Source organism: Chiloscyllium plagiosum, unplaced genomic scaffold, assembly GCF_037043375.1.
Source record: "Chiloscyllium plagiosum isolate Xiang-an unplaced genomic scaffold, Cpla_swu_hap1 HiC_scaffold_30, whole genome shotgun sequence".
Classification (NCBI taxonomy): domain Eukaryota; kingdom Metazoa; phylum Chordata; class Chondrichthyes; order Orectolobiformes; family Hemiscylliidae; genus Chiloscyllium; species Chiloscyllium plagiosum.
The window spans coordinates 1,058,536-1,074,416 of record NW_028270168.1 but is presented as its reverse complement, the minus strand read 5'-3'; the positions used below and the strand labels follow the sequence as shown (position 1 = coordinate 1,074,416).

The window sequence follows — 15,881 nt, the reverse complement described above, 5'->3', positions numbered from 1 at the left end:
CAAGTTTAAAGCCAAAATAAAGCATTATTTCTCTATTTGGAGATCTATAGAGGAAAATCAGGAGAGGGCACCATCTATTGGATAATGTTCAAAAGTCCATCAAAAATAGAATGGGACAAATGGCCACCTCCTTCGCAGTAACATTCAACAACTTAAGTCTCAACATCTCCGCTCTTGAAGACAGAGGACTAACATTTTGCATTACCCATGGACCAGTAAATGACCAGTTCCAATTCCTGATCAGCAAGGTGTTTGGGGTAGATGGGAATGTGGAATACTCAAATCCACCATAATCCTGGGAAACAACAGAGCAGGCTTGAGGGGGCAGGGATCCGTCTCCTGTTTCTAATTGGTTCGTGTGCTCAGATGTTTGGAATCTCACTGTCATTTTCTCAAGAGAGCAATATATACTGGCCTTGCCAATGATGTCTCCATCCTATGAAAGAATTTTAAAAAAAAGAGACATAGAAACATGGATAACAGGAGCAGGTTTAGGCCATTCAGCTCTTCAAGACTACTCCGCCATTCAGTTTGATCACAGCTGATCTTCCAATAGTCTGTTCCTGCTGTTCTCCCATATCCTTTGACACCTTTCACCCAAAGTGCTTTATCCAATTCCCTCTTGAAATGAAAGATTTGGCCTTGACTAGTTTGTGACAGCAAATTCCATCGGCCCTCCACTATCTGGATGAAGAAATGTTTCTTTATCACATTCTTAAATGGTTTAACCCTTACCCTTAGACAGTTTCTGGACTCCTTGATCATTGGGAACATTCTTCCTGTATCTAACCTGTCTAGTCCTATGAGAATTTTACAGTTTCTATGAGATCCTCTCATTCTTCTAAATTCCAGTGAATACAATCCTAATGGCTCAATCTCTCTTCACTCACTGGTGCTGATATTCCAGGAATCAGTCAAGGAAATCTTTGCTGGAGTCCCTCTATAGCAAAAGCATCCTTCCTCAAATAAAGAGGCACATACAATGCTCCAGGTGCAATCTCACCAAAGCTCTATACAATTGCAATAAGACATCCTTGCTTTTGTTCTCAAATCCTCTCACTGTGAAAGCCAACATGCCATTTGCCTTATCGCCTGCTGCACCTGCAGGTTTACATTCAGCGTCTTGTCGCATGCTCCTTTCTCTCAATTTAAAGCCATTCAGGTAATAATCTGCCTTCCTGATTTTGCTACCAAAGTGGATAACCTCACATGTATCCACATTACTGTTCACCTGCCATGCACTTACCACTCCCTCAGCCTGTTCAACACAATGGTCTAAAGGAATTCTCTTCAAGTACATCTTGGATAATTTTGACATTAGCTTGAAGTGTGCTACTGCTCAGTAACTAACACTAACTGGAGCAGGTCTAAGAAGGGGTAATAACTTTTACAATGTTGTATTAATAACAATATTAGACAGTGAGTTGTTCTATCAGAACTTTCCATGCAGTGGGATAAAAGCAGGAGGTTACATTACCAACTACCTTGGGACTCAGGAGGTTGTGCAAACAGCATTTGCTGCAGCCAGCCTGTCCTCCTTAAAGGCAGTTTGCTCCCCTTAAAAGGAGATCTGTGCTGAGTAATGTTGCTCAAATTTAAAATATGGTAAATGGGTGGCACAGTGGCATAGTGGATAGCACTGCTATCTCACAGCTCCAGAGACCCGGGTTCAATTCCAGCCTCAGGCAACTGTCTCTGTGGAGTTTGCACGTTCTCCCCGTGTCTGTGTGGGTTTCCTCCGGGTCCCTCCCACAGTCCAAAGATATGCAGGTCAAGCACCATAGTGTTAGGTGCATTAGTCAGAGGGAAATGGGTCTGGGTGGGATACTCTTTGGAGGGTCGGTGTGGACTTGTTGGGCCAAAGGGCCTGTTTCCACACTAAGTATTCTAATCAAATAGTTTCCAGCAATCTGAAGATTTCAGATAAAGTTGCATTGAAGACCAACAAAACTAATAGGGAGAGCACAGGGTAGACACCTGCAGAATGAATGCGTTGCAGAATGGCATTGTGACAGAGTGATGCAGCAGTAGCTGCATGAACAGACAACACAGTATTTAGTGTCTGTGCTGGGGTGCAGGTTTTAAGTGTATAACTAACTCTACAGAGTAAAGGCCAGCAGGAGGGAAAACATTGTGAAAGGTTTGGCCTGTAAACGCATAGTGGGCAGAGAGCACAGTGCTAGAGGGGGGCTCACAGTGGTGCACAGAGCACCGTGCAAGAGCATGGTTTTGAAGTCAGCAGTACCACAGACAAGTCTGTGAGCTCAGAGGATACAGGCACCTTGTTCCAGGACTATACCAATAACATTAACCTCTTGGATCCCTTTTACCAATGCAGTGACATAAATTGCTCCATTAAGATCATTAAAGAGCAAGAGTTGTGTTTTCACAATGCATCATGCGCTGCCTGACATGAGGAGGGCATTCATAGCACATGCCTCCATCATGCTGCATTAAGACAATGGGATTACATTTACAGTGCGGCTCCTGAAGGCATTTACCTGCCTGGTCAATGTTCTGTAACTACTGACATGTTTCCTTCCAGCACCATGCTTTAGCTGATGCAGCAATCCTGATGTTATCTTCTGTTGCACAGTTCTTTGTGTTACAATGTCACTGTATCCAGGAAACCAATAGAAATTTATTCAATTTAATTATGTACAAAAATCACTTTCCTCAGCCAGGCAGGCACGTGGACTAATGTTGAGCTTTACACAGGTGCTCAATCCTAGTAGCACATCATGCTTTAAGGGATTCAAGGTACGAAGAAGTATGTGATCTTTATACACTCATGTCACATGCTCCAACTCATTGATGATTTAATGAACATTTCTCTTACTGGAAAACTGAGACTAACTATTAGACAGAACACAACCACAAAGCTGGAAAATGAGTCTTTACTAAGATTCTATATTTCACTGAGGAGACATCAGGCAAATCTACATCTTACAACCTGTGTTGCAAGAACAGGAAATGACATCACCACAAGAAATGACATTACCTACCCAAGAAAGCCTAAACAAAAGAAGTGGGCCATACCACCAGTGCTTCACCGGAAGCTCACTGATGATGTTACCTAATATGGTGACGGAACGTCTGAAAACAAATTTCCAGTTCAGTGAGCAAACTTACATCCAGAATCTTACAACCTGATCGGAAAACTCTGCTTAGTTTTGACAATAGGGACAAATTCCAGCAGCTTTCGCAATCCACAACAATCAAAAAACATTCCAACATTCCAAAAACAAAAAGTCCACAGTATTATTTTAAAAAGTCAATTGCCCTATTGCCAAAGTAAACAATCCTTTATAAATTCCAGGATCCGAAAAAACTAATGTGACCTTCCTTAGGCCATAATTGTACCAAGTTTCATTGAAATCTGTTCATTAGCTTTTGCGAGATATTGTTTACAAACACCAGGGAAAATGTTAATAGTCTCCACTGGTAAAGTAGACAAAATTAAAAGATTAATAAAGAATTTGATAAATGCAACTGCAGGATGACAGGGCAGGAATGAAATTTTTCTTTCAAACAGCTAACACTGGCACAACGGGTGAAATGGCCTCCTTCTGTGCAGTATCATATGGAGATATGGCTAGTAAGTTTGAAGATGACACCAAAATTGGAGATATAGTGTACAGTGAGGAAGATTACCACGGGATCTTGATGATGGGCCAATGGGCTGAGGAGTGGCAGATGAAATTTAATTTAGATAAATGTGAGGTGTTGCATTTTGGGAGAGCAAATCTAAACAGAACTTATACACTTAATGGTAATGTCCTGGAGAATGTTGCTGAACAAAGACCTTGAAGTGCAGGTTCATAGCTCCTAGAAAGTGGAGTCGCAGGTAGATAGGGTAGTGAAGAAGGCGTTTGGTATGCTTTCCTTTATTGGTCAGAGTATTGAGTACAGGAGTTAGGAGGTTGTGCTGAAGCTGTCCAGGACATTGGTTAGGCCACTGTTGGAATATTGCGTGCAATTCTGGTCTCCTTATCAGAAAAATGTTGTGAAACTTGAAAGGATTCAGAAAAGATTTACAAGGATGTTGCCAGGGTTGGAGGATTTGAGCTATAGGGAAAGGCTGAACAGGTTGGGGCTGTTTTCCCTGGAGCGTCGGAGGCTGAGGGATGACCTTATAGAGGTTTACAAAATTATGAGGGGCATGGATAGGATAAATAGGCAAAGTCTTTTCCTTGGGATGGAGGAGTCCAGAACTAGACAGCATAGGTTTAGGGAGAGGGGAAAGATTTAAAAAAAAAAAAGACCTAAGGGGTAACTTTTTCATGCAGAGAGTGGTGCGTGTGTGGAATGAGCTACCAGAGGAAGTGGTGGAGGCTAGTACAATTGTAACATTTAAAAGGCATCTGGATGGAAGGGTTTGGAGGGATATGCGAGGAGAAAGTGAGGTCTGCAGATGCTGGAGATCAAAGTTGAAACTTTATTGCTGGAACAGCACAGCAGGTCAGGCAGCATCAAGGGCACAGGAGATTCGACGTTTCCTGAAGAAGGGCCTGTGCCCGAAACGTCGAATCTCCTGTTCCCTGGATGCTGCCTGACCTGCTGTGCTGTTCCAGCAATAAAGTTTCAACTTTGGAGGGATATGCGCAGGGTGCTAGCAAGTGGGACTAGTTTAGGTTGGGATATCTGGTTGGCATGAGAGAGTTGGACCAAAGGGTCTATTTCTGTGCTGTGCATCTCTGACTTTATGACTCTCGTAGTGGAAGTCCAGATGATTAGCATAACACCATCAGCCAATCACAATGCCAGATCATGCAAAATACTAATCTTCTGCTAATTTCTAAAGATCCTGGACTGTTTTGCTCAACGTACATTGAGGGTTAGTTTTTAAGTTTAAATTATTGGTAGAGTCAGAGTACAGAAGAGGCTCTCCATCCCACTAAGACCAACCCATCCACATAATGCCACTTTCCACATTAGGCCCACAGCTTTGAATATTGTGACATTTCAAGGGCTCATCCAAGTAATTTTGAAGTATTGAAGTTGCCCACCTCAACTACCCTCCCAGACGGCATATTTCAGATTCCCAACACCCTCTCAGTGAAATAACATTTCCTCAAATCCCCTCTAAACCTTCTACCCTTTGCCTTAAAATGATGCCCCCTCCTACCCTCCGCCCATGCCTCTCAACCTTGTACAAAAGTTGTTGGAGATGATTCTGAGAGATAGGATTTACATGACTTGGAGAGGCAAGGAATGATAAGGATAGTCAGCATAGCAAGTTTTGAGAAGGTTTCTAGCTCAGGTTTAGGTTCTGAATGTAGGTTTGCTCGCTGAGCTGGAAGGTTCATTTCCAGATGTTTCGTCACCATACTAGGTAACATCTTCAGTGGGCCTCCGGGTGAAACACTGCTGATGATTCCTGCTTTCTATTTATATGTTTGGGTTTCTTTGGGTTGGTGATGTCATTTTCTGTGGTGATGTCATTTCCTGTTCTTTTTCTCAGGAGTTGATTGGTGGGGTCTAAACTCATTGTGTTTGTTGATAGAGTTCCAGTTGGAATGCTATGCTTCTCGGAATTCTTGTGCGTGTCTCTGTTTGGCTTGTTCTAGGATGGATGTGTTGTCCCAGTCAAAGTGGTGTCCTTCCTTATCTGCATATAAGGATACTAGCGAGAGAGGGTCATGTTGTTTTGTGGCCAGTTGATGTTCATGTATCCTGCTGGCTAGTTTTCTGCCTGTTTGTCCAGTGTAGTGTTTGTTACAGTTCTTGCATGGTATTTTGTAAATGACATTAGTTTTGCTTGTTGTCTGTATGGGATCTTTCAAGTTCATTAGGTGCTGTTTTAGTGTGTTGGTGGGTTTGTGGGCTACCATGATGCCAAGGAGTCTGAGTAGTCTGGCAGTCATTTCTGAGAGGTCTTTGATATAGGGGAGAGTGGCTCGGGTTTCTGGACATGTTTTTTCTGCTTGTTTGGGTTTGTTGCTGAGAAATCGGTGGACTGTGTTCATTGGGTACCCGTTTTTTTTTAATACACTGTATAGGTGATTTTCCTCTGCTCTGCGTAGTTCCTCTGTGCTGCAGTGTGTGTTGGTTCATTGAAATAATGTTCTAATGCAGCTTTGTTTGTGTGTGTTGGGATGATTGCTTCTATAGTTCAGTATTTGGTCCGTATGTGTTGTTTTCATGAAGACACTGGTTTGAAGTTCCTCACTGGCTCTTTGTCTACTGTGACATCCATGAGTGGCAGTTTGTTGTTGTTTTCCAACTCTTTAGTGAATGTTATGCCAGTCAGGGTATTATTGATGGTCTTGAAGGTTTTCTTTGATTTGTTTCATTTAGTGATGACAAAGGTGTCATCTACATAGCGGACCCAAAGTTTGGGTTGGATGGTTGGCAGGGCTGTTTGTTCAAGTCTCTGCAGTATTGCCTCTGCTAAGAACCCTGATATCGGAGATCCCATGGGTGTTCTGTTGGTTTGTCTGTAGGTTTGGTTGTTGAAGGTGAAGTGTGTGGTAAGACATAGGTCCACTAGCTTGATGATGCTGTCCTTGTTGATGAAGTCGGTGGTGTTTGGTGTATGTGTCTTTGGGTCATCTAATAGTGTAGTCATTGTTTTCTTGGCCAGGTTAATGTTGGTTGATGTAAACAGGGCTGTCACATCAAAGGAGACCATTATTTCATCCTCTTCTAGCTTAGTGTCTTTGATGGTCTTCAGGAATTCTTGGGTGGAGTGGATGGAGTGGCATAAATTGGTGTTCCAGTTAGCGAGACTATGGTCTGAGTGGGGCTCCTAGTTTGTGAATTTTGGGTAATCCGTAGAAGCATGGTGTGTTGGATCTGTCTGGTTTCATTTTTTGGAAGTCAGTCTTATTTACTTCTCCAGATTTCTGAAGTTTTTTGAGGTGTCAGCAAAGGCAAGGGATTCAGGGAGAGCTTGCCAATTGGATACAAAATTGGCTTGACTATAGGAGACAGAGGGTGGTGAGGGAGGGGTTTTTTTTTGGACTGGAGGCCTGTGACCAGCAGTGACTCACAGATATCAGGGTCCACTTTTGTTTATCATTTATATAAACTATTTGGATGAGAATATAGGAAGCATGATTAGTAAGTTTGCAGATGATGCCAGAATTGCTGGTATGGTGGACAGTGAAAAAGGTTCCCTAAGACTACAAAGTGATCTTGGTGACCTTATAGAGGTTTATAAAATCATGAGGGACATGGACAGGATAAATGGACAAAGTCTTTTCTCTGGGGTGGGGGAGTCCAGAACTAGAGGGCATAGGTTTAGAGCGGGAGGAGAAAAATAAAAGAAACCTAAGGGGCAACTTTTTCACTCAGAGGGTGGTACGTGTATGGAATGAGTTGCCAAAGGAAGTGGTGGAGGCTGGTACAATTGCAACATTTAAAAGGCATCTGGATGGGTCTATGAATAGGAAGGGTTTGGAGGGATATGGGCCAGATGCTGGCAGGTGGGACTAGATTGGTTGGGGTATCTGACTGGCATGGACAAGTTGGATCGAAGGGTCCGTTTCTGTGCTGTACATCTCTATGACTCTAAATGGGTCAATGGGCTAAGGATTTGGATAAATGCGAGGTATTGCATTTTGGTAAAACAAACAAAGGCAAGAGTTGTACAATTAATGGTAAGACCCTGGGTAGTATTGTAGAACAAGGAGACTTTGGAGTTCAGGTACATCATTCATTGAAAATTGCATCACAGGTGAGAAAGCCTGTAGTTTTAAATGTGACACATCTGTTACAGAAGGAGGAGGGAAAGCACTTGAGCACAACACGGGGTGGGGGGGAATATCTGATCTTAGTGTCAATAGATCAGATGGGTCAAGTGTAAATAAGAAGAAACTTTTGTTCACTTGTGGAATGTGTGGCAGTACATCCTTCTCACAACGGAGGCTGGAGGCATGCATACTTGACAGTGGGATGTCAGATAATTAAATTAGTAGGTTATATCAAAGAATCTCAACAAAACTCATACTCAACAGGAAAAGAACTTGTAATTAAATTAAATTGAGTGAAATTTGCACGTAATGGAACAATCCGGATACATTTTCATGCATACCACACTTAGCAGATTTGAATTTATGAAGCTCAACTCCCTCATCTTGACTGTTCGGGGAAGTGAATGTCTCATTACCTTACAGGCTGGGAAAACACAAAGGCTGAAAAGTTAGAAGATGTTCAGGAGAGCGCGCGCGAGCGCGAGAGAGAGAGAGAGAGCGCGAGAGAGCGAGAGAGCGAGCGCGAGAGAGAGAGAGAGAGCGAGCGCGAGAGAGAGAGAGAGAGAGAGCGCGCGAGAGAGAGCGAGAGAGCGCGAGAGCGCGAGAGAGCGCGAGAGAGAGCGCGAGAGAGCGCGAGAGAGCGCGAGAGAGCGCGAGAGAGCGCGAGAGAGCGCGAGAGAGAGCGCGAGAGAGAGCGCGAGAGAGCGCGAGAGAGCGCGAGAGAGCGCGAGAGAGCGCGAGAGAGCGCGAGAGAGCGCGAGAGAGCGCGAGAGAGCGCGAGAGCGCGAGAGCGAGAGAGCGAGAGAGAGAGCGCGAGAGAGAGCGAGCGAGCGCGAGAGAGAGAGAGCGAGCGCGAGAGAGAGAGAGCGAGCGCGAGAGAGAGAGAGCGAGCGCGAGAGAGCGCGAGAGAGCGAGAGAGAGCGAGAGAGAGCGAGAGAGAGCGAGAGAGAGCGAGAGAGAGCGAGAGAGAGCGAGAGAGAGCGAGAGAGAGCGAGAGAGAGCGAGAGAGAGCGAGAGAGCGCGAGAGAGCGCGAGAGAGCGCGAGAGAGCGCGAGAGAGCGCGAGAGAGAGCGCGAGAGAGCGCGAGAGAGCGCGAGAGAGCACGAGAGAGAGCGCGAGAGAGCACGAGAGAGAGCGCGAGAGAGAGCGCGAGAGAGCGCGAGAGAGCGCGAGAGAGCGCGAGAGAGCGCGAGAGCGAGAGAGCGAGAGAGCGAGAGAGCGAGAGAGCGAGAGAGCGAGAGAGAGAGCGCGAGAGAGAGCGAGCGAGCGCGAGAGAGAGAGAGCGAGCGCGAGAGAGCGCGAGAGAGCGAGAGAGAGCGAGAGAGAGCGCGAGAGAGCGCGAGAGAGCGCGAGAGAGCGCGAGAGAGCGCGAGAGAGCGCGAGAGAGCGCGAGAGAGCGCGAGAGAGCGCGAGAGAGCGCGAGAGAGAGCGAGAGAGCGCGAGAGAGAGCGAGAGAGAGCGAGAGAGAGCGAGAGAGCGCGAGAGAGCGCGAGAGAGAGCGAGAGAGAGCGAGAGAGAGCGAGAGAGAGCGAGAGAGCGCGAGAGAGCGCGAGAGAGCGCGAGAGAGAGCGAGAGAGAGCGAGAGAGAGCGAGAGAGAGCGAGAGAGAGCGAGAGAGAGCGAGAGAGAGCGAGAGAGAGAGCGAGAGAGCGCGAGAGAGAGCGAGAGAGAGAGCGCGAGAGCGAGAGAGCGAGAGAGAGAGCGCGAGAGCGCGAGAGCGAGAGAGCGAGAGCGCGAGAGCGCGAGAGAGAGAGAGAGCGCAAGAGCGAGAGAGAGAGCGCAAGAGAGAGAGCGAGAGAGAGAGCGAGAGAGAGAGCGCGAGAGAGCGCGAGAGGGAGAGAGAGCGCGAGAGGGAGAGAGAGCGCGAGAGGGAGAGAGAGCGCGAGAGGGAGAGAGAGCGCGAGAGGGAGAGAGAGCGCGAGAGGGAGAGAGAGCGCGAGAGGGAGAGAGAGCGCGAGAGGGGGCGAGAGGGCGAGAGGGCGAGAGGGCGAGAGGGCGAGAGGGCGAGAGGGAGAGAGGGAGAGAGGGAGAGAGGGAGAGAGGGAGAGAGGGAGAGAGGGAGAGAGGGAGAGAGGGCGAGAGGGCGAGAGGGAGAGAGCGCGCGAGGGAGAGAGCGCGCGAGAGGGAGAGCGCGAGAGAGAGAGAGCGCGAGAGAGAGAGAGAGCGCGAGAACATTCTTCTGTAAATTACATTCACTGACTGAAGGGTTCAAGGGACAGTGAGAGACAGATGGTGGAAAGATTAACCCTTTTTGGTCTGAAGTGAGTGAACACTGGCTTGTCATGGATTGAATGTGTGTGTTGCTCCCTGGAGCTCGAGATCCAGGAATGTTATGAACTTAAGATCCATTCAGGGAATCTAAAATGATTTTAAAAGAAACAGCCATTTTGTAGACAAATGATACTGGACATGTTAGCTGGGCGAGGTGACCCCATGACCTTTTTCCACATAGTTTAGACTAGTCTCATGATGTACTAGCCAAGGCAAATTCACCATTTGGTCTGGCTGGATCAAGGTTTCCCATTTTGATGTGCATGTAGCTTAATTAGTCAAGCGTACACTGACCTGTCAATGAGTTTCTCTTCTTCTGCAAACTTTTGCCATTTTATTGCTGCTTATCAGATTAAGGACGTGTCGTTTTTGTAATTTTAATACAAATTTCTGTATAAAGGCAGCGTGTTTGCAGCAATAAGGGAGTAGCCTGAGAGAGCTCTTAGGGGCAAGAGCTGGTGCTGCTACTCAAGCCTGGCTTGTAGGTATCTATGTTAAAGTGTAACATTGATGCCATTGATAAATCGAACATAGAACAATACAGCACAGAACAGGCCTTTTGACCCTCGATGTTGCGCCAACCGAAATAAAAAGTAATTAATTTAAACTAAACTATCTGTTAAGAGTTTTATATTCCAGACTACCACGGTGTACAATCTCTCGGATGTACCCAGAGAGGCTTACAGGTCGAGTCCATCAGGGATTCCCTGAACCGTCTTAAATAGGTACTTTAACACAGTGTGGTTAAGAAAGCGATTAGCACACTTTCCTTTATTGCTCAGACCATTGAGTATAAGAGTTGAGATGGCATGTTGAGGTTGTAGGGGACGTTGGTGAGGCCATTTCTGGAGTACTGTGTATGGTTCTGGTCACCCTGCAAAGAGGAAGATTATTATTAAATCGGAGAAGGTTCAGAAAAAGATTTACCAGGATGTGGCCAGGACTAGAGGGTTTGAGCTATAAAAATAGGTTGAATCAGCTGGGACTTTTTCCACTGGAGCACAGGAGTATGTGGGGGGGGTGCTTATAGAGATTTATAAAATCACGAGGAGCATAGATAAGGTGAATAGCAAGGGTCTTTACCCTAGGGTGGGGGACATCAAAACTAAAGGGCGTATGATTAAGATGAGAGAAGAAAGTTTTAAGGACTGAGTGGCAACTTTTTTGTACACGGAGTGGAGGATGCAGGTATAGTTACAACATTTAAAAGACATTTGGATAAGTACATGAAAAGGACAGGTTTGGAGGGATAAGCACCAAACACAGGCAAGTTGGACGAATTTAGTTTGGAAACATGGTTGGCATGAACTAATTGGACCAAAGGGTCTGTTTCCATAGTTTATGTCCCCCCTTCAGCCTTCTTTGCTCAAAAGAAAACAACTTACTATATTTGTATGAATTTAATCATCCAAACTTTCTCAAGAAGAAGATTTCTGTTCCCAAGATTTTTAATCAGTGCAACAGGAAGTAAAAGTGATAGAACAACTCCAATTGGCAAGTCTGCACAACTCCCTCATCCGTGGTGTCCAAGTGTAATTTACCATAATCCATCGAAGTAAAAACGAGAGCAAGTCAAAACCTAGAAACCTATAATTTCAGATCAAAACACAAATACATGTATACACACTGCTCATCTTCAAATCAAATGTACAACAGATGTTGGATGTCCAAAAAACTGAAATACTGGAAATACTGTGCATTTTGAGACAAAGGGAAGCTTTTGCATCTAAAAGCTTCCCTTTTCCAAAGGCTCATTATTAATTCCAAAGAGACAAAACCCACTTTTTTTAAAAAACAAAAAACCCTGGAGAGAGAAATTCAAGCAGTCATTAACCCTTTACTGAAAGCAGAAGACTATTTTCATGTTTTATAAACAAACAACCTACGCTAGCAGAGACACCTATCATTATGTTTAAATGAATCAATTAACATCTGTTAAACTCTGGCATGAAGTATATACTGAAATAATGCACACTCTGAAATCCATTCGACTATAAATAGTCCAAGAAAGACAAAGGGCAGATATGAGAAGCAACAGCACATTGAATTTGAAAAGTTAATTCTGTTGCTCTCTCCATAGGTGCTGCCAGACCTGCTGAGTTCCTCCAGTATTTTCTGTTTTTATTCACAGCATCCTCAATCAGGCAGCACGGTAAGTGGGCGGCACAGTGGATAGCACTGTTGCCTCACAGCGCCAGAGACCCGGGTTCAATTCCCACCTCAGGCGACTGACTGTGTGGAGTTTGCACGTTCTCCCCGTGTCTGCATGGGTTTCCTCCGGGTGCTCCGGTTTCCTCCCACAGTCCAAAGATGTGCAGGTCAGGTGAATTGGCCATGCTAAATTGCCTGTAGTGTTAGGTAAGGGGTAAATGTAAATGTAGGGGTAGGGGTATAGGTGGGTTGTGCTTCGGCGGGTCGGTGTGGACTTGTTGGGCCGAAGGGCCTGTTTCCACACTGTAATGTAATCTAATCTAATCCTCAGTCTTTTCCACATCTGAGATGAGGAGAGATTTTTTCACTCAGCTGTGAATCGCTGGATTTCTCCAGCCTGGAGGATTGTGAATACATCAAATTCATTTAGGATCAAAAGGATCAAACATTTACTCTCTCAGAATCAAAGCACAGGAGGAGCAGGCAGTTGAGACCATCTGCCATGATTTTATTGAATGGCACAGCAGGCTTGAGGGGCAGAATGGCCTACTCCTGCTCTTATTTCACACGCAATGGGTAATTCAGGACTATATTCAGTCAATATTAGCACATTGGGAAGGTTCAACATAAACAGCACACAGGCATACTAAAGAACCTTAAAACAATGTACATTGCAAATAGAAAATATTGACAACAAACATGTTTCCACACAATTCCCTCATGAGAATAAATGGTCAATACAGAAAAATGTTAATATTAAAGATATGTGCAAATTACCAGTCATTGAAATTCATTATTAGTTAATTCTGATCTCGGGAGTATTTTGCCTTTCACCTGTACAAGTGCAGGCAGGTTCTCCCAGACCCAGTTTCTTCTCCTACAAACAAAGCTACCTTTCATTCCAACCTTGCAGCATACAGCCGAGTTCCAGACACCCAGGGGACAGTCAAACATCTTGTTAAACACACTAACATCTTTCTCTTAAAGATTGGTCTCTGATCTGCAGAACTGTTGAATAGTGAGAGCAGACAAATCGTGAGATCACTAATTTACAAACGCCGGCAACTAGAGAGAAAACCAACAAACTGCTTCCCCATCCACCCCCCGCCCCAGGACCGCCATGGGGGATCAGGAAAGGGAGTAACCTTAGTTACAGCGCACTTCAAAACCAAACTAAAACCTGTTTTGCCACTTAAAATAATTTAACATTTTCGAGCTAAAACGGAAGCAGGTTCTGTTACACGTAATGGTCACAAAAAAGGACACTGTCCCAATCAAACAGACTGTAGCTTGCTGTCCTTGTCATTAATTCTCCCCCAACTCCGACCCCAATCCAGAGTTTCAAAGAGAACTGCTTCGTAGCAGAGCAGCAACAATAAATACATTGAAACTGCGGGAACACGGGATATTTTACACAGACTAGCAGCTCCCGCAGTAAAAGACACACGGAGTAAAAGTCCCAATGTTTACTTGAACACAATCAGGGACTTACCTATTTTCTTTTTGTTAGGCCGCCTAAGAGCAAAGTGCCACAAGGGTCTGCTCTTTGCACCCTGTACCTTCTTGGTGTGATGGACATTCCCCATGCTGCGTGTGTTTGTACCTGAAGCTGCCCACACTCTCCTTCATTGCTGCAGAATGGGTGACACCTGGCAACTAGCCAGAAGCTGAGACAAGCTCCAGCACACTCAGTCTCCATCAATCACTGAGACCAGCCAATAGGAAACAGGGAGGGAAGGCTTTCCCCAGAATCTCTCCCAACAGTCTGCCTCCTCTTCGCTCATCCCATTTTTATTTGTTTCACTGCCCCACATTTTTCAGACCCAGTTTATGCCTTATCTTATCTCCCTACATCTTCCTTTGGTCAGTTTCTTTCCTGTTTCAGTTTCTCAATCACATCTCAGTTTTAAAATTCTCTCCTCTTTTACCTTTTCTCAGTCACATTCTTATCTGTCCCATTCTAATAATCTCCAGTTCGCTCAGATTTTTAAAACCATGTTTTTATTGTCAGCTGGGGTGAAAAAGGAGATTTAAACAGAGAGTGAAATCAAATGAAAAATACTGAATCAAAATCCGACAAACACAGGAAACCAACAATATAAACCAGAAAACCTGAGACAGTGAGCAGGTCTAGCTGCGAGTGTTAATGTTCCAGGAAAGAGTCTGATTGAGGTCAGCGAAGCCCCACTCAAATCCAATGGGAACTGTCTCAATTCCCAATTGAGCCACAGGTATGGGAGGTAAGGGCTGGGTGGTGGGGGAAGAGGAATGGTCCAAGGCTGAGTGTCAGGATGGAGAAGGTGGAAGACACTAAATAGATGTTTGAGGCAGGAAATGAGATGAAGGGGCAGGGGAGGCAAGGGACTTATTTTGTTCATTCATTGGTGAATCAGATGGGCTTTTATGCTAATCCAACAGTTTGATCATTTTATTAATAAGGCAGCATGCCTACAGCATAGAAACAGACCCTTCAACCTAACCAGTCTTTTCTGTAGTTTATCCTTCACTCAGCCCTCCTCCCATCTTTCACCATAGTAACCTTCCACCTCTTCTCCCTCCCATGTTTTTCTAACTTTCCCTGAAATACATCAACACTCCTCAGTCCAACTACTACCTGAGGCACTGAGTTGCACATTCTCCCACTCTCTAGGTAAAGGAGCTTGTTCAGAATCCCCGGTGGGATTTTTGGTGACAATCCTACACTGACATCCTTGAAATGGTCTCCCACAATCTCCTTATGTCCACTCAACAAAACCTTTCATCATTTTAAAGATCTTGGTCAAGTGAAGGGGGGACCCATTCTGTCAAACCTTTTCTGATAAATGTACCTACACTGCCTCTCTATATAGACTCTCTCCTGATAGATATGTACATATTTAGACTCTGTCCTGATACATCAAATGTAGGGTCTCTGCATTACTGTATTATGTTACCACCAAAAACATCACCACTATGGAGGAAAGAGAGATGGGGAAGAGAAGAGGGATGAGAGTGATGTATAGCTAGGATAGGGATAAAGGGTTATGCCTGAAATGTCGACTCTCTTGCTCCTCAGATGCTGTCTGACCTGCTGTGCCTTTTCCAGCACCACACTTTATCGTCTCTGACTCTTCAGCATCTGCAGTCCTCACTATCTCCAAGAAGAGGGAGAGTCAAGCATTGAGATCTGAGCGTTTCCTGCTGGTCTTCCAAAGTGTTTGCCCTCTACTGGCTATTCTGCTGTGTCCCTCCAGCATCCTCTGTAGGGCTTTGACACTGGATGGACTTCCCTGGAGCTTCCCAAATGTCACACAGCAGTAGCAGTGAGATCATCAGGTTAGAAGTTAAATGAGGCCCTAATCTCCCAAAGCCTCGGTCTTGCTTCACTCTGGCCTTATCACATGCCCCATTCTCACTGGGGCAGGGTGGTCAAATCCACCCACAGGGCAAGCAGCTAAAGGAAGATCAGCCAATGCTCCTGCTCCTGACTGATTCCTAGTGATAACTGCAGGCAAGTTCCATTTACAAATCAGGTCACATATGCTGTATGTGTAGTGATGTCCTATGTGGCCAAATAGCTTTTCACACTCAAATCAGAAGAAGGGCCAGTTGGAGTTTTACCTCAGCTAAATGGCATCAGTACAAGAGAACTCTGGAGCAACAAATATAACATTTTAAATATTAATTTTAACTCTAAGTATGGGTATTGCTGTGATTAATAATACTCTGCAAGTGTGTTTGCTTTGGAAACATATATTTCACAATGAATTATGAAACCTCGGGC

At 45.0% G+C, this 15,881-nt stretch overlaps 1 protein-coding gene across 3 annotated transcripts in view; it reads right to left on the bottom strand.

Moving 5' to 3' along the window:
- The window catches only part of nhsl3 (NHS like 3), a 284,193-nt gene that overhangs the window by 122,957 nt on the left and 145,355 nt on the right, over nucleotides 1-15,881 (bottom strand). The window contains exon 1 of one of the 3 annotated variants that reach the window (XM_043719660.2): nucleotides 13,611-13,737. The exons of the other annotated variants lie outside the window; for them this stretch is intronic. Within the exon in view, the coding sequence (XP_043575595.2) occupies nucleotides 13,611-13,704 (94 nt within the window). The 5' untranslated portion in view covers nucleotides 13,705-13,737. Of the gene's footprint in view, nucleotides 1-13,610; nucleotides 13,738-15,881 lie in introns of those variants that run through there. 3 annotated transcript variants of the gene reach the window in all.